At 46.2% G+C, this 18,746-nt stretch overlaps 1 protein-coding gene across 5 annotated transcripts in view; it reads left to right on the top strand.

The window, feature by feature from the left end:
* LOC142572473 (heterogeneous nuclear ribonucleoprotein K-like) overlaps positions 1-18,746 on the top strand; it is a 63,169-nt gene that overhangs the window by 43,310 nt on the left and 1,113 nt on the right. For 2 of the 5 annotated variants that reach the window (XM_075681619.1, XM_075681620.1), the window contains exons 5-12: positions 2,936-2,979; positions 5,183-5,255; positions 5,972-6,091; positions 6,626-6,754; positions 8,314-8,465; positions 12,496-12,687; positions 16,357-16,427; positions 16,716-16,780. In XM_075681619.1, coding sequence (XP_075537734.1) covers positions 2,936-2,979; positions 5,183-5,255; positions 5,972-6,091; positions 6,626-6,754; positions 8,314-8,465; positions 12,496-12,687; positions 16,357-16,427; positions 16,716-16,723 — 789 coding nt within the window. In that variant the 3' untranslated portion in view covers positions 16,724-16,780. Of the gene's footprint in view, positions 1-2,935; positions 2,980-5,182; positions 5,256-5,971; positions 6,092-6,625; positions 6,755-8,313; positions 8,466-10,265; positions 10,366-12,495; positions 12,688-16,356; positions 16,428-16,715; positions 16,781-18,746 lie in introns of those variants that run through there. The other 3 variants (XM_075681621.1, XM_075681623.1, XM_075681622.1) reach the window with 3 other exon arrangements.

Here is an 18,746-nt window from a genome sequence, read left to right as displayed (position 1 = left end):
ACGAATGAAAATGGAGGCTTAAAGCGGCCCTGAACAACTATTTATTGAAGTGGACAGGTGCATTTGAAGTGGAAGTAGGCTATTTCAGATACTTTGCCACAAAAAGTACTTCAATGCATTCAGCAGAAGCGGAGTTATTGGTAATCAAACACGGCCTCCGCTGTGCTCCTGTTCCTTCTTCAATGCTCTGCACTGCAGAGACTTTCATGCAGTGGGGCGTGCCCACAACACTCCACCTTCTAAATGTCACCGTGGCGCCCATTTCAAATTTCATTTTGGATGTTTACATAGATGCCACAACTTCTGATTTTGGTTCCTACGACACGCAAAACGTAAGCCAAGCGCGGCTGTCTTCAGTGAGCCATAGTGTGTGCTTAACCAGTGGACTCGTGGCAGCACCCCACAGCAGCCACAGTATCTACGCTGCGTAGCCGACCGCAGTTACCAATAGCAGCGTCATATGGGAATCTGTGTTATTATGAAATAAAGCGTCCAGAAGAGAGTGAGGAGCGGGCTTCTGTTTGAAAAGAGTGTTTAAGAGAAAGATGACTTCGTGCTCCGCATGCGAGCTCCATGCTGTGCATATGACAGCAAAACTTGGATATGCTCACAGCAGCATATGCTACCCGTGGAATATGTTATTTTACCAAGCCCAAGGGCTTGTTCAGGGCCCCTTTAAAGGGCTGTTACCAGTTCGTACCTGCCAACTTCCCTGAATGTTTAGGTAAAGTGTATGAATTTGGGCTCATAAGATTTTACAAATATTCCAGCAAGCTTTACGATAAATAGTGTTCTGTTTGAGAAAATGTTTTAATGTGTAGGTTAAAATGACTGTGCGAGATTGTAAAATATGAATCAAAGACTGTAAGTGACTATTTTTGGCACTATATAGTATGACTCTCCGTGTTGGTGGTTCCCGTTTCTGCAAAATCAAGAGCACCTAATCTTTCAATGGATCCGTCGAGCTGTGTGTGTGTGTAGTGTGCTCATTGATGGCATTGCATGTTTGCCTGTAGTCCTACAATGTGCATGACATTTTGTGATTGCTATTAATAGTGGAATATGGTAGCATGTTCGAAAAAAATTTCACAACAGCCATCAGAATGAGCAACACCTGTGAACGTTTATTGTTTGGTTTGCACACTGAGCAGCTAATGTCAGTGGCACACCTTTTTGCTGCAACAGTGGTCGCATGATAGGTGAAGCAGAGTAGTGAGCGGTTTGTGTGGCTTCAATGTTTTGTGCATTCTTATCATTCGTGTGACTAAAGCAGAACTTCATATCTGTTCTTACTATTCGCCAAGTCAAATGCAGTCAACCTACGCTAATTCAAACTCTTTATTTTCGTAGGTTTTTATTATTATGCATAGTTGAAGGAGACAGGCTTCAATAAAACATTACTAGTAATTTTACAAAGCTAGATAAACATGCTACCAATTTTATGCCTCCTGAAATGAAATTGGGTTTAATAAGGAAAAGCTAACAGACACAGGAGAAAAGATTGGAGGAATGCATAACTGGCTCAGTGAGGTTGTTTCATAGTCATGCATGCCAAGATACATATCAGTACAAATATTCAAACACAGCTGTACCTTGACATTACTAGTTCTTTTACTGTGCTGCCGCACATCTGTGTAGCTAACCACTGAAAGTACAGAATGCATCTAAAACATAGTGGGCAAACTAAAGCTCTCGAGCTTTGTGCAGATCAAGTTTGAATTATTGCGAGTCAACTGGAAGTTATAAATTTCAACGAGTTTGTCAATGGCAAAGCATTAAGTGCAGAATAAGTTTGCAACAGTCGTGTGGGTTAGCAGGTTGGAGCAATTTGAAGGCTGCTAAGAAGTTTTCTTTGGTATTTAACAGCACGCTTCTGCAGTTTTGAAGCTGTCACTGCCTGTTGTGATGCATATGTTTTTCCTTATGCACTTGCTCTCTGTGCTCTTTGTAGTGCTAGGCTGCTCTGTGTAATCTAATAACACACTTGCCATTAGCTATGGCATCTAACGTTCTAACCACCTCTTAAGAACATGCTTGAACACTCTACCCAAATGACTTGTTTAGCTTTGGGCTTGTGCCAGTAACCATGGTGTTGGTGGCTGTTGCATAACCAAAGCAGCCAGTCTTTCGCCTAGAATTGCATGCATATTCAGCGCGGCAGATTGTCTGCATACATTGTGAGAGAGCTCAGGCACATGCAAAGCTAGGTTGGGTCCCTCAGAGGTGTCCACCTGCTGCGTTGCGAGGCCCATTCATTGAAGCACAATAACATTGCTATAGAGAGCCTTGCGGTGCTTTTACACACGGTCAGCATGGAGCAGCAGAATGATTCTCACATTCTGCGAGCACTGCTTAATTTCATGGCTCAATTGCAAGCGGCATCACAAGGCTGCGAACTCCAGCAGGTTGGCAGCTCTGCTGTGAGCTCGGCTGTTTGCAAGTAGCATGCACCATTCCACAGCTTGAGACATTTGCTGCATTCCATATCTATGAGCCAAAGCCCGGTGGAAACAGTGCTACTGCTTGCAGGCAGTGATTGTGTGTGGCAGTTGGCTGTGTGTTTTTAAAGAAAGTGTGGTGGTGGTGTTGGTGGTTGTGGTGATGGCAGTGGTGGTGGCAGCATTGGTGGTGAGAGTGGTTGTGACCAAGTGTAACAGAAGGAAGGAGGGAGTTGGGAATATTCTGTGAGACAAAGTGAGGAGGGGGTGGGAGAGTTGAGATGTAGCGCGCGTGTTGAGAGAGATAATGTAAAAAAAGATGGGAGCAGGTGCCGAGTCCCCCGTTTCCCCTGCAACGTGTTGTGTTCTCTCCCTCCCCGTTTCTCCATGGCGGACCCCCTCTTCTCGGTTGCGCCCCTCTGACCCCGCAAATCAAACACGCCGAACGTGCCCCTGTGCCGATCTGTCCTCTGTCCTCCCCTGCCCTCGGGGGGCAGTTCAAAGCAAGCATATCCGTGCCAGACTGCCCCGGCCCAGAACGGTAGGAACTCATCCGTTTCCCTTCTTGCGCTATCTCCCACCGGCAGAGCCCCCCACTTGGGCCGCCGGCTTGACGAGCTCCTGTGTTGAGGGTTGACACAAGCACATTCTCGAGTTTTTGCAGTGTCGCCCCGCGCACTGTATACCACTCTGAGAAGGCGCACGAGTTCACTCCAGCTGAATAAAACAGTGGTGTTCACCCTCGCAAGAACTCGCACCTGTTGAATGTATCGCCTATACCATGTAGCGCCCTGCCTGCAGAGATTGTTTTGGACTATAATTTGCCTATTCACATTATTTCATGAAGCACAGCATATATTTGGTACTTGTAGGATAGGTACAGGAAGTATCATATCCACTGTTAGATTTGCTCGTATCATCTTATCAAGCCTGTAATTTAGAATGGATTTGCCCACACTCTCCCCTGTAGGCATTCAGATTACCATGTGTAGCTTGGCAGCACTTCACTATTGAGCACATGTGGAATCAAGTATAAAAATTAAGCATTTTCAGTATTTTTTTTTCATAAGTAGGAGCTGCGTAGCATTCATAGTTGGCTTAGTTAACTAGTACAGTAGGCTTCCGTTAATTCGACTTTGGTTAATTTAATTTTTTGTTTAATTTGATCCTGACCAAAGGTCCCAGCCGGCACCCATACATTTCTATGTGCTCAAACTTTCGTTATTTCGATCTCCAAATTGGCCGGCGCTGAGTAATTCAAACATGACTGGTCAGCTTCGTGGCAATACAAGAGTGTTATGTGGTGAAGCATACCAAGAAAGGAAAGTGGTCATTGTCACGGGGCATTGTACGTCTTCCTTATACAGGCGCGCACTCGCAGTCTCCGGTAACAGTAGGAGCACCTAGACACCTAAAAAGCATACTAGTAGCCATTCAGAGCTGTTTTTGATGTTGCTGTGGCGATTTAAGCCCTCGTTCCGCCCGCCATGCGTGTCTTGTATATGAGACTGTTAACGGGGCGTAGTATGTGTTTCTTAATTATACATGCACGCAAGCACTGTGCACCGAAAAGCAGAGAAAGAACATCTATGTTTGGGAAAGCTAGCGTAACAGAAGATGGTAAGATGAAAAACTCCAATAGTTGAGGGCACATTTAAAGCCAAAAAAAGAGCAGGGGTCTATCTAAAGCACTGAAGGCCTGCTAGTGAACTTAAGTGTCGCGGTGCTCATACTGTGGCCAGAGACAGCGCATATGCATATGTAAATTAAGGAACACATGCTGTGTCCCCTGACAGCCACACCGTTTCCTGCTTAGTATGCTTCGCTGCATAACATGGCAGTATTCCACCGAATTCAATGCGCTGGATAATTCAACCAGTTTCATCAGCCCCATCAGGATCGAATTAATGCTAGTCGACTGTACTTGATTTGAAGACCAATTTATTTCCTTTAGCACAAAATACTTCATTTGCCACTGCTTCCCTTTCTGTAGAAGTGGAAAGGGTTGACAAGGACTAACCACTTCATGGTAGGAAGGTGTCTTGTGATCCTTTCTATGTGTGCCCCAAGCTACTAACAAAACAGGGAAGAGAATGGGGACTCCGCTCCTGTGTTGCATCAGGCCTACGTAGTAAGCTTGCAGTGTTCAGAGAATGATCAGTTGTTGCTTGCTTCTTAAATCTGTGTGTCTCTTAGGACATTTTTTATACATTATTTAAATCACAAAGATTATGTAGGAGGTGCTCGGGTGATACAGTTTGTAATACCAAACAACTTGCACTGAAGATGCACATTGTAAATTAGGAAATATGGTTAGGGCTAAGAAATGTCTTGTTTAAAATAACATTGAAGACAGAATCTTCGAAGTCTGTGGTAGTTGCGGGTGCAGCTTGCACTTTGCTAGAATAATTGAGAATTTGTTTTGCCATAAGTCAGAATGTGTGTACATTATAGAAAATTACTGACTTAGCATTCAGATCAACAAATTTACAAACAGGCTTTCCTGATGAGTAAAAAAAAAAAGAAGAAAGAGATAAAGAGAGAGAGAGAAAAAACAACAGTTATTATGCAGGCTTTCTTGGAGTGAACGGAGGGCGCTCTTTTAAAGAGCGGCTTTAAAGGCTGTTTTTGTAGCACCTATACGGCTGTTGGCGTTGTGTCTTTGCTTCTGTGCCCTCGTCCTTGCATCCCTTTGTGTGTCTTGTGCCCTCTTGCCCTGGGTGCTGCCCTTCCTGTGACTCCAGGATCCTTTCCATCGTGGCTGACCTGGACACACTTGGTGAAATTCTGCTCAACATCATTCCCAAGTTGGATGATGTAAGTACCATTTGGCTTGCGATGCATGCCTAGTAAATAATTATTAATAATAATAATAATTGCTGAAAATTGAATCTAATGGCAGAATTCAGTGAGCTCCCATAGGGCAGCATTGTTCCTTAGTCTAAGTGAATTGAGTGACACAATTCAGTAAACACTCTATACAGCTAACTTACCCTACTTGGCGTTGTGATGGCAGAAGTATGCAAAAGGTTTATTTGTGCATCAGTTGAATGAATAAATGAATGAACCCTTTGAATGAATAAAGCCAAATCGAGGGTAACAGGTGTTGGGAAAGCTACCTTTGTTTATATATTGCTTATATAATTTTATTAATTTCTGCTCGATTCCGGCCAAATAGGTGCAGCTTCAATATTTGTCTTGGGAATCCTGTACTGGGCCCACATGGAAATTTGTCACAAAATGAAGGCCATTGTGTGAGCATAGGATGCAAACTGTATTCCCACTTTTGCTAATCTTTTTTCCTGCCCTGTTGTTCACTTTGAGAATGAGGTTGTGCATTCTATTCCTGGCTATGACCACCATATTTTGATGGTGACAGAGCAGACTTCAGTATAGTTGTAAGAAGCCTCAGGTGGTTGTAATGAATCCCAAGCCGTCCCCTGCTGGCATCTCTCCTAGATCGTTTGTTGCTTCAGATCATGTCAGTGTCTTTGTCGGCTTTGTCGATGCTCCCAACTTCACATTCTTTGCAGTTTGCTCAGCACACTGGCCAGAATGGAGGGTCAGAGAGTGAAATGCGCCTGCTTATGCACCAAAGCCATGCCGGCTGTATTATCGGTCGTGCGGGCTGCCGCATCAAGGAACTTCGCGAGGTTGGTTGACATTTACCATGAATAAGTAGGCTTGCTAATATACAAAGTTGGAGTAGATGTGCACGTACTTTTTGCATTGAAATGTTGGGTTCGAAGCACTTGTTCGTATTAAGGATATTGGCCGCACTTCACTGCTTACTGTCGCTCACATGCAGCACCTCGTTTGCAGTGTTTTGAGAGCGTGAAGAACTAAAATGCCGCATCTTACCCAGGTCATGCCTTAAAATAAATGTGACAGGTACTAATAGTTTAAGACGAGCACAACTAAAAAAAAAGAAGGAAGGTACCAAAAGCAGCAGATGGTAAAAGTACTCTGTGCAATGCACACAATAGGCCTCAACACATCATGCCTGCACATACAATCAGTGCGGTTGTATCATCACGTCCTCCTGAAATGTAAAGAATGTTTAGATGGCAGCTTATGCTGTGTGCAAGACAGTGGGAGGTTCATTCAAACCTCTGAAATTGTTGCAAAGCTGCACCCCATGCAGCTCTGCCTCATTGGTTGCTTTTTTTTGCTTTGGATCATTGCAGTCCACTGGCGCCAACATCAAAGTTCATGGCAGCTGCTGTCCAGGATCCACAGAGCGCATTGTCAAAGTCACTGGCTCACCTCCTGTTGTGGTGGATTGCATCAAGCAAATTTGTGACATCATTGGAGTGGTGAGTAAAAATGCGTGCTGGTTTTAACAGCTGCATCAGCTTTCGCATCTCTCGGGTGCATTGGCGCATCTTCGGCAACAGTAACAAGCAACACAATGGAAAAATTCTTTGGTTCTCAAGCAGTTTTATACCTGTGTAATGTTTTCCTAATTAAAATTTAAAGTTGTTTTGTATTAGCAAGAAATTCGTTCGCTCTGGAGCAACTTCGTCTTTGGAAAAAAAAAAATGTTATATGCCTTTGTTACACTTTACCAATCGATACATACTCCCACATGTATTAAAGTTCGTAGGCAGACGCAGTGTAATGGCCTACGTGAAGCACAATGTGGACGAATAAAGTAATCCTTGAAGGGGAGGGGACCGGACGCATTTTGTTTTCGTGACTCGCTTGCCCGTGATGTAGCACATTCCAACCAAGCGTCGTTTAACTGCTCATATTGTAACTGCCTATTGTGCAGCTTTTTCATACTGTTACTTTCCTTCTCGTAGAGGTAAATGTCTGTGCATACAGTTTGGAAGGCACTAGCGCAGAACAGTACCACTGAAGCCGCTAGGAAAGCCTAAAGATGAGACAAGCCTCGCAGCGAGTGCACTTCTGACTGGGTGTGCGGAGGGGAGAAAGCGCTGATGACGACACAGTCAGGATGATTCAGTTAGGTGTGGACACACAGAACTAACAAAGAGCAGGCCAGAAAAGAAAAATGGCACTTGGGCAAGGCCCAATGCGAAGCGTTGCAGCCCTATAAAGGTGCGGGCGCACTGGTGGCACAACACCTTACATTTGCCGGGTGCTGGCGTTTGTGAAATTTCAGCATCTCTGGAAGATGGAGGCATGTTGTTCTGCTTTCTTAGCACGATGCCCACCAAATGATTGAGCTGGTTGGTGGCAAAGCAGCATGACATCGCTGCAGAGAGGCACAGCCATCTTCTTGTCAGGCCAGCCAGCCTTGAGCATATTGTCGCTTGTGAGACGAGCATTGCTACAACTTGTTATTTATTCAAGATTTATCTTTTGTGACAAGCTATGGCCACTGCGAAGTCTCTAGCATGAACAGAAAGAGTGGTGCAAGTTCTGCTTTGAAGCAGGGTCTGATTGCTGGTAGACGGCGAGGCAGCTTGCCATCACTTTATGTCACGCACTTCCTAGCCCATACACCACTAGTGTCATCCAGGATTGAAGACTGAGTGCCATTTCTTCATGCCAAGATTTGATGCCAGCTCACAGCCGTAATTAATTCCCGCACTTATGGATGCAAGCTGTCTAGCCATTTAGATTGCAAGAATAGTTGTCTGGTTAGGTATGTTCTAAATCAGCAGTGCATCAGTCCATTGCTGGGAGAACAGTAACTGTGCACATTGTGCCAGATAAGAAGAGAGAAAATATCATCTTCGTTACTACAGTAAAAAGAGTTGTTAGTGAGGTGCAATACGAAAAAAAAATAGTGTTGAGTTGAAAAAAAGAAAGGAGGAAGGAACTGCTGAGGGATTGCTTGTGCTTTGCATTTCTTTGTTTCATTCCAAATCCCGATTGAATGTTGCATGCACCTTTCTACTCGCAGGCTCCTATCAAGGGCCTGAACAAGCCATATGACCCCCACAATTTTGACCCGGAGTTTGCCCAGGAGTATGGTGGCTTTGGTGAGGGAGCTGCAGGCGGCGCCTCTGGAGGTGGCGGGTCACTCGCAGGAATGTCTGTGGGTCCAACTCGTGGGTAAGCTGACACTCTAAAAAGAAAGTCCTGTGTCCCTCCAGCAGGCTTTCTGCAACACATTTTACCAAAGCTTTGGAATGCATCTAGTTCTTCGCTTATAATGGAAGATGTGGTGGTTTTGATACCTCACCTTTCATGGTTGGGCAGTGACATGGTGGAATAGAGAGCGTACGCAGTTCTTTGCTCACTACAGGCAATGGACTGAGCCTTACTGCCTGTGTCAACAGGTGCTAATTTAGAAGTGCATCTCATGGCTGTTTAAAATTTCACATTACCATGGAAGCCCAGGTGACTGGAATCGTAAACGGCTACATGGACCCTGCCCAAGGATAATTGTCGGAGCTCAGCATTTTGCAGCACTGACTGTATAACCTTCATAACTCCGTCTTAGCCTTTGTAACTGAGAATTACTAAGGTGTGTCGTTTTGCTTTGACCTTAAAGTGCCCCTCACCAACCCCCATAGCAAATTTTGGTTTTAGTGAAACCTCGTTAAACCGCAGTTGGCCGGAGCTCGGAATAGGTACGTACTGGATGGTAGTACTGCTTAACCGAAACAGCGCAAGATCGGCCATTTACCTGTCAAAAACGGTACTTAAAGAGAGTGCGATGAAGGAGCAAAAGCATGCAGTATTTATTCACTTTGCGTGACAAAAGTCTGTTATTTTCGTTTGATGCCGCGGCGGCCTAGCAGCGACGACAGCGGCCTCGAGCTTACTGAAGCTGCAAGCCAGCTTTTCAACTAGCCCCCTCTTCTCAGCAAACACTCGCATAGCAGATTCCTTGTTGGCATTGCATATTCTCTGTGCATGGGCGCAGTAGCACTGCAGAAGTCGCAGGGCGCCTTTTTTTATTGCTGGGTGCTGTTCTCATCGTGGCGATTGCCTTCATGAGGCTGACGTAACGCGCAGCTTCTGCCACCGTAGAGCCTAAATCGCCTGTGCTGTCGCTTTCCGTCTCATCCTTATCACTGTTGTTAGGCGACACTCCGGCAACAACAGAGGCAACGGTGGCAAAATGTCGAACCTCATAGCCGTTCGCGGTCACAGCAGCACTGGCAAGCAACTTCTTCTCATTCGAAATGTGACACACCGTAGTGAATGGTAGATCCCTGTTGCATGCCAGCACTAACTTAGTGCCACGTTCGATAGCGCGAACGATGTCCAATTTTTCTTCTATGCTGAGCACCCAGTGTTTTTAATCCGAGCTTCGGCATGATGCAAGTCCTAGCTTGCACGACACCACAACGCTCTCTGGCACTGCGCCGAAATCATGTTAATGTTGATGTGGCCTCGCGTGCAAACGCACAGGGCGCTTGTAGGCTGTTCTCCTGATCTCTGAAGTTTGTTGTTTTGCCAGACCGCCGGACGGGGACGACGCACTGCAGTGATTGCACAACAAAAAGTGGAAACACGATGTGTTAACCGTTACGTACGCAATAAGCTGGTATAGTTTATGCAGATACAAAACACAGTATGTTCAGTGGCTGTTGAGTTGAGGATTTGACTTTACTACATTTAAAATGAAATTACTGTGTAAGCGGGTACGGATTAACGAAGTTTTACTGTATATGGTAGAAGCTGTTATGTGCCCTCTAAGGAGCATTCAGCTCGAAAAATTTTTCAAATTGGTTCTTTAATAGCCAAGATACAACTACCGTATTTACTCACATAATGATCACATGTCCTTGTAAAAAAAAAATTGATGCAAATTCAGGGGTGCGATGATTGCACGGGTTAAATTTCCCATGAAAAGAAACATTTTCTTTTTTCACCTCGCATTTGCTACGGGATGACAAGCAGGTGGCTGCCGCGATCAGTGCGGGACACCAAAACAAAAATGGCAGCTGGCGGAGCAAGCCGAACGCAATTATTTTTCTTCTCGTGAGTACATTACGTGCATTGAAACAGTTTGTATCAGTAATGAATAATATCATTAATATCGGCAAGTTTGTGACAATAACGTAGCCATGTCCTCTTTGAGGGGACAGAAACAGAGATGGGTGCGCTTAGCTGCCAGTGACTGAAACACATGGCAGGCATGCTGCGGAAACTGCGGCATTTGTCTTCACTGCTATCCTAGCACGGCATGTTTCCGATAAGGGTGGGCGAATATCTTAGCTGCGTTACAAGCGTCAGTGTATGAATAGGGTACACTTCAAACGTATCAGTGTAAACGGGGCCACTATCGTTGCCGCTTGCGATTTGTTAGGTGCCCACGAGTGCAGACGAGAAGAATCGAAAGGCACCCTTTATGTTGTTGACCAAAACCATTGTGAAGCCTGCAAATAATAAAGCCTAGGCAAGTGTGGGTTGTACAGTAAAACCTCGTTAAACCGTACCCGCTTAAACAGTAGTTTCGTTTTAAAAGTAGTAAAGTCAAATCCCCGACTCAGCGGCCATTGAACATAATGTGTTTCATATCTGCATAAACCGTACCAGCTTACTGCGTACGCATCGGTTAAAACGTAGTGTTTGAACTTTTCGTCGCACAAACACGGCGCTGCGCCGTCTCCATCGGGCGGCCCGGCAGAACAACACGCCTCAGAGATCGGAACAACGGCCTCCAAGCGCCTTGTGCGTTTGCGCGTGAAGCCACATCAACATCAACATCATTTCGACGCGGTGCCAGAGAGCGTTATGGCGTCGTGCAAGCGAGGACTTGCGTCGTTCCGAAGCTTGGATAAAAAAAGACGCCGGGTGCTCAGCATAGAAGAAAGATTAGACATCGTCCTTGCTATCGAACGTGAAACGAAGAAGTCGGCGCTGACACGCAACAGGGATCTGCTGTTGACTACAGTGTGTGGCATTTGGAATGCGAAGAAGTTGCTCGGCAGCGCTGCTGCGACCGCGAAGATATGTCGGCTACGAGGTTCGACTTTTCGCCATCGTTGCCTCCGTTGTTGCCGAAGTGTCGACTAGCGACAGTGACGAGGACGACACTGAAAGCGATAGCACGGGCGATTCAGGCCCGACAGTGGCATAAGCTGCGCGTTGCGTCAGCCTCATGAATGCAATCGTCGCGACGACAATGGGGGCGCGATAACTTAACTCTATTCCAAATGAAAATTATTCCAAACTCCGGCACCCGTAATGAAAAAGGCGCCCCCGGGACTTCTGCAGCACTACTGTGCACGTGCACGGTGAATACGTAACGCCAACAATCTCATGCGAGTGTTTGCCGAGAAGAGGGGGCTGGCTGAAAAGCTGGCACGCAGCTTCAGTAAGTTGAGGCCGCTGTCGTCGGCGTGCTAGGCCGCCGCGGCATCAAACGAAAATAACACTTTTGTCGCGCGAAGTGAATAAATACTGCATGTTTTTTCCCCTTTCATCGCACTCTCTCTGAGTTCCGTTTTCGACAGGTAAGTGGGCGATCTCATGCTATTCGGTTAAACAGTACTACCGTTTAGTACGTACCTTTCCCGAGCTCCGGCCAACTACGGTTTAACGAGGTTTCACTGTAGCTTTCTTTTCATGGAAGTGCGTAAAGTGATGAAAGGAACGAAATTGGGCGTCTGCTTAAGAAATACGGAAATGTGATAGGGCACCTCAATTCCACTGTGAAGTATAATACAGTGAAATATTGTGAGAATTTTGAACAAGCTTTGGACACCTGAGTCAGTAATACTCTACTCAGGTCTACAACTTATTTACTATGTTTCAAAATGTGTTGCAGGGTTCCTTTAAAATATTTTCCCTGAACTGATTTTGGTAAAACTTGCTCTTTTTACAAATTTTCATGAGCTAAATTAAAAAAAAAAATTAACCCCAGTGCGATGACTTCTCAGTTTTGGAGAAGTGATCACCTTATGCTTCCAGTGCTGCTATTGTTGCTACTGTGCTGAGTGATGGCCAAGAAGACAAACTACCATGGCTCATAAAGAGAAAGTAAAGAAATGGCATCTCTCCCCAAGTGTACATAAAGGTTTTTTTTTAATGTGCATTGCCATAATGTTTTTTTCTCTCGTGCCCTCCTTTCCTTCCAACACTTTTGTGTGGCTACTTCTACCACCACCGCCACCACTACCACCAGCAGCAGCAGCAGCAGCAGAAGTGGCAGTATGTCCTTCTGGCGAGATGATCCTGTGGACGCCTTTGCCCGAGGCAGAGGCCCCAAGCGTGGACCGTGGGAGGCTAGCCCTCAGCTTGCCCCTCATCCCTTCGCGGACGAGCCAGCGCGCCCCTGGCACTCGCCACCATCGCTTAGCTCTGGTGGCATGCACAGGTATGCTGTTACACCCCTCCGCCCCACAGAGGAACAGCACAGCTTGACCCACCTTGCTTCTGCTCGGCAATTTCGCACTGTTTGCCCGCCAAGTTTGCACATGTGCATGACCCCCTGGAGAGCATCTTGGATTTTTGGACTGGCGCTCTTGGTGGGGGCTGGAAATCTGTTTTCCCTCCTGATAATTCTTGTAGCATAGCCATTTGCTTTCTCCCCCCCCCTTCCCCTTTTATTGGCCCTGTTCATTTCTTTCATGACACTTTATGCTTCGTGCAGTAAACAAAGTCATGCAAGTCAGCTTTAGTAAGTTAAATGAAATACAGTAAACCCTCGTTAACTCGAAGTTGTAAAATTCCGGAAAAATTGCGAGATAAGCGGAATTTCGAGTTAAGCAAAATGCCGAAAATTTCAGTGACCGGGTTACTGAAAGAGCCAGTAACAAACAGCACTGCTAACAAGCGCTCCACAGCACGGGGGGAGCTTTTGCAATAAACGCTGAATTCCCAGGAAAAAATTAATTTTATTATTTTGGAAAGGAGAACTGGGTGATGCTTGCCTGCTTTGCGCTGGCATTCGGCGCGAGAAAAGTGTCCTTGAGCTGCTGAACGCACCGCATGAGCCGTTGTTCGCCGCCGCTTCATTCAACTTTGTTGCGGAGCAAGTTTCTTGTTTCTGCAGTTGTCTGCACTTCTATAAGTTGTTCGTCAGCGTGATCACCATCATTCACTGCCATTTGAATAATGTCGGTGTCGGACGACATTCCGGTAACAGGCACGTCCGACTCGTAAGGCGCGTACTCTTCAAAAGCGATTTCGCTGTCATCGGCATCGCTGGCACAGCTGGTAGCTTTGCGGACTTCGTCGCAAAGTTCATCGCAATCACTGAACTCGTCATTGTCTGGCTCGAGCGATTTCTCAGCGCGCGAAAATCCTGCGTGCGCGAAACAATTAGCAATCGTCAATGGACGTACTTGTCGGCAGGCTTCGGCGATCAGGTGGACTGCACCCAGCAAATCTATTTCATACTTCTTACCACTGTCGTAAGAACTCAAAATTTGGTGCAGGAGGCGCTTCCTGTAGAACTTGCGAGCAACCTCAATGAATCCTTGGTCCATCGGCTGGAGCATGGCCGTCATATTAGCAGGCAGGAACTCCAGCATGACTGCCTCCAAGTTGTTGATTTTTCAGTGGCCGGGGCAGTTGTCCACAACGAACAACACTTTCCGGCCGTCCCTTGCCATTTTGCGGTCAAGAGCAGATATATACGCATCAAAGAGCGCTGCAGTCATCCAGGCCGTTTTATTGGCGCAGTAAGTCGCACCTCTTGGGAGCCGTGCATTTCGGAAGCACCTTGGATTGAGCGAATTACCGGTAACAAGCAGCGGCAGTTTTTCATCGCCGGTGGAGTTGGCTCCGAAAAGTATTGTCACTCGGTCTTTGCGCTGCTTAGCGCCTGAGCACGCTTCCCCCTTCGGCGTGTATGTGCGGCTAGGCAGCATCTTATAGAACAGTGCTGCTTCGTCGAGGTTGAAAATGTCCTTGCCCGCGTAAGCCTTTTGCAGCTCAGCGAGGCGGTGGTTGCACCAGGTGTCTGCAGCCCCTTCATCAACAGTGCCACTTTCACCGTGGATAGGCTTCGAGGCCATGTTATTTCTCTTTTTAAATCGTTCAAACCAGCCATTGCTGCAATTGAAGTCTGTGTGGCCCATCTGCAACGCCAGAGCATCTGCCTTCTCCATCATAATTTGGGTTGTCACGGGTAGGTTGGCTGCCCTGACATTCTGGAGCCACAACATGAATGCTGCTTCGACATCCGGGAATTTCGAGGCCCGAATCCACTTCCACTTGTTAGAAAAGCTTTGCTCGAAGCCATCCAAGACCTTCTGCCAATTTTTTAGAACTGTCGAAAGCGTCAACAAGGGGATGCCGAATTCTTTGGCGATGCTTGTTTTGGATCCTGCTTTCTCCACTTCCTTGATAAACGCGACTTTTTTCTCCAGCGTCAGAGATGTACACTGCGTGGGGCGGGACATTGTCGTCGTCCGTTGACCACACCACACACATGCACTCACAACAAAAGAAAAACACAGTTAACGCGTCGTGCGCATATCGCGACGAAACAGAGAACTAACAGAACCGCACACGCACAATCACCTAAGAGCGGCCGCATGTGCGAAATGCGGTGGAGAGCCCGCTGGAGTGACTACCAGATAAAGCCCATGAGCCCCCGCGCGCAAGCGGCGCACACCACGTGACTGCTTCCAAGGTTACTTGACGCGGTTGACGGAAAACGGCTGCGTCCGTGGGAATTTTGTATTCGCCCTTAGATTGTGACCGTGTTCAGCACTTAATAGGAACCAAGCGCTCGCTCGGAGCCTGTATCACCTTTCTGTAATGGCCTTTGCCTTCAGCCGTCCCGGTCAAAATTTTGAGATATCCGTATTACGTCCGAAAAATGCTTCGAGATAAACAGGAGTAAATACATAACACCTATGGATGGGGAAGGCGTGGTGTGGAGACTTCGACTTAACCAATATTTCAAGATATGCGAGTTCGAGTTAACGAGGGTTTACTGTACCTCGAGCATGTTTATTCTTGTGTACAAACAGTTGCACGAGAGACGTACACTTGCTCTCTCATCCTGTCTTGAAAACTTGCTCATATCCTTATTCACAGATGTGCTGATGTTACATAACACCACCCTCTGATTACACTTGCTCTTCTGACAGCCGAAGCTATATGTATGTATTTGCAATGTCCCAAAATAAACCTAATTGTGAACTGCAGAAGTGCTTGAGGGAGCAGCAGCAGTCTCCTGTAAGCACTATCTGGTTGTTATGGAAACTATCTTGTCTGTGCATGTGCTTCTGGGAGTGGTGTCACAGCATGCCGCTGCATGTAGCGCTGCTTTGGGGGCTTTCGATTCACCATGCTTTTCTCTGCAGTTTCCTTTTCTTGCTTTGTCTCCAGCACTCAGTAGCCTTTGGCTGCTTCCTACTGCGTGCTAGTATATTCTCGGCCGCATTTATTTAGGCCATTTATACAGGGACATGCCTTTATTTTGAAATTAGTTGCCTACCGCTGTGACCAAATCCATCAATGCAACAGCACAGAGATACACCATTTCGAATACAGTACACAATGTGTGTGCACAGCTCAAGCCTTGGTGTCGCATGGGACGGCCCAAGAGCCCGTGCATTTTAGTGTGGATACTAGTTACTTTAGGGCAGTCGTAGTGTTGTAGCACGAAATGGTTGTTTCTAATGGCCACCTTTCCTAAATTCGGAGTAAGCAGGGCTTTGTTATTTATGGTTGTCCTGACGCAGCAGTCATAGTCTTATAGAGTGTATTTTCACTAAGAAGCAGTGCAGGTGATGTATTGAAACATCACCAACAGGGCAACAGCCAGCGTGCAGTACAGGGGGGAAAAAAAAAACAGGGGCCATGTAGCTGTATAGCAGCTTCTTTTATGACAAATGCTAGAAGGAAAATGACTGGCACTTTATGTTGGGCTGCTTCTGCTGCTTTTGTGCTGTTGGCTTTTAAAGAATTCCATCTTTGTATCTTCAACTACTGCAATGCCTCAGTGTATGCTGTAAAATGATGGGTCCTGCAGCTTGAGTTTCAGAAATACATGTGCTGATTTCGGTTTACACCATTGTTCTTGCAGGGACCTGCCGCGCTCATACAGAGGAGGTGGCATGCCAAGGGGTGGCACTTATGGCAGGGGAAACTACAATGGTGATTTGCCATTTTCATTATTATGACCATAGATGGAATGCTTGTTTATTGGAGTGTTGGGAGTGGTCGAAAGGAAAATAGACGATACAGTCGAACCCAACTATAAAATATTCAAGTGCGACGAAAATTCCATTGTTATTATTTCTACAAAGCTTGCTTGTTTCTTAGGTTCCTGTGCGACCAAGGTGCTATCCTGCCTATATATTTGTGCATATGCCAACAAACTTCACTTGACTATTATTACAGGAGTTATACTAATTGCTTTGTTACTTTTTGCCATCTATGCAGGAAGATAAAGGGCTGCCTTGGCAGGAAATGGGAAAAAATTGGGCTGGTGTTGTTGGTATACTAAGGTGAGGAGCATGTTGCAATCTTTGCATACTTTTTGAATTTCCATTACACTCCTTCTACATGTGTGCATGTGCGATTGTAGTGCTTTCTACTTCCTGGGCTTGGAAGTTACCACCTGCTTCTACATTTTTCGACGTCGTGTGATGAAAGCTCCGGCCACATCTGCGGTGCCTCCTGTCTGGAAGACTAGTGATTTTGTTGTTCTGTTAAGTGGGAAACAAGAAATCACTATCTTCGGACAGTGGGCTGCCCATGCTACTTCAGTCCTCATGGTGAAGCTTTGGAAAATTCTGTGCAAACCGGTGTTTCTTCTGTGGGTTTTTTCAGGTCACCTTGCATGCGAATCTTGCTGACCACTGAATTGTTTTGCTCAGTACACTTCATACCCAGATGCACACTTTTTAAACAGGTACAGTTAGATTGGAACATGAATGACAGAGCTTGGGGCAGTATTTGAAACCCTTGAGAAGTTTCACAACAAAGCACACCACATTCAAGGCCTTTAATTAAATGTCCTCTAATATTGTGTTTCAGTAAAAGCTAGGAAACATATTGCTTGAAAGTGTGGCCACAAAGTTGGTGGAATCCAAATCCAATCCGGATAGCAACTTTCTTGTGGTTTTTAGTAACTCACTTGCTAAACCCTTTGTAAACTTTAACACTTTTGTAAAAGAAAGAAAAAAGAAAGATTGCTCATTTTTGAAAGAATGTTCTGGTCTTAACCCCTTCAGGTTCGATGCAGTAAACATGTGGCACCACAAACAAGTAATAAATTTTTGCTGCGGTTTATTTATGGTGCCATCTATCTGTTTAAAAAAATCACAGGTGGTTTGGCTGCACCACCCATAGAACATGAACTGATGGGCAGAATGGTTAATTTTGGGGCTTTCACTATAACAAATTTCAGAATAAGGAACATTTTACTGCGATCCGCTTAAGGTCATTACAGTCAACAACTGAATTTTCGGACATGCCTGATATTTCGGACGTCTTCGCGGCACCGCCACGAGCCCCATAGAATCAATGTATAAGCACATCTGAAGTTTCAGACGCTCGAACCCCCCGCCGTCCAATTTTCCGGACTTTTTGGCGCGACGGAAGGTCCTTTGGCTCTTCGCGCAGCGCCCTTGCGAAGGAAATCGACTTGCAACGGAAGCATATCACCGCTTTGAACCACAACTAGCCGAATCTAGCCGTCACACACCGATTTGGTCTGGCCGCGCTGGATATGTTTATCGCCGCACTTCCGCCTTCGGCGGAGTTTCCGGAGCGGCACCATTTCGATTGTTTACGCCGGCCACGTTTTGGCTAGCGTGGTGTATGGTTGTGCTGTTCAAGTGTGCTCTGCGACGCTAGGCCTAGGTGCTTCAACGCTCGTCAGCGAGCTCCACTGTTCGCAACTTGAGGATTTCGCTTGCCTTCGATGGCCCCCACTCCATCTTTGTCGTCTTCGCCGATGGCATCGAAGCGCGGAAAGCAGTACCGTCGGTTAACGATGGAGAAGAAAGCTGCCATTATTAAGCAAGTCGTGAGCGGCCGATCCCAGGCTGGCGTGAGCAAGGAGTTCGGCGCCCATGGACAATGTGATCAACGACCTCCACTCTGCTGGGGTTTCCATACCCACGGAAATAACTTTCAAACAGTTTGTTGACGCTGACAACGAGCTTGACTTCTGCGCAGAACTGACTGACGAGGAAATAGTCCGTTGTGAGGGATTCAGAAGACTCCAATGTTGAAAATGAGGAGCCAATGCCTGCGCCGACTACAAGCGCCGAGTTGACGCGTGCACTGTTGACTTTTCCATCGGTGTACAGTGCTGACATAACCCTTGCTCAGATCGAGGCGAATATGATCGCATGCAACCGGAACGCCGTCCAAACAACAATCAAGTTCTTTAAGCCACTGCAGCAATAACACCGGCTGCCCGACGATGCAATGTACATAATAAACCGGCAGTCGGCTGCATAC

Source organism: Dermacentor variabilis, chromosome 2 (genome assembly GCF_050947875.1).
Source record: "Dermacentor variabilis isolate Ectoservices chromosome 2, ASM5094787v1, whole genome shotgun sequence".
NCBI lineage: Eukaryota > Metazoa > Arthropoda > Arachnida > Ixodida > Ixodidae > Dermacentor > Dermacentor variabilis.
The sequence above is the reverse complement of the archived record's forward strand: the minus strand, read 5'-3'. Positions and strand labels throughout refer to the sequence as shown.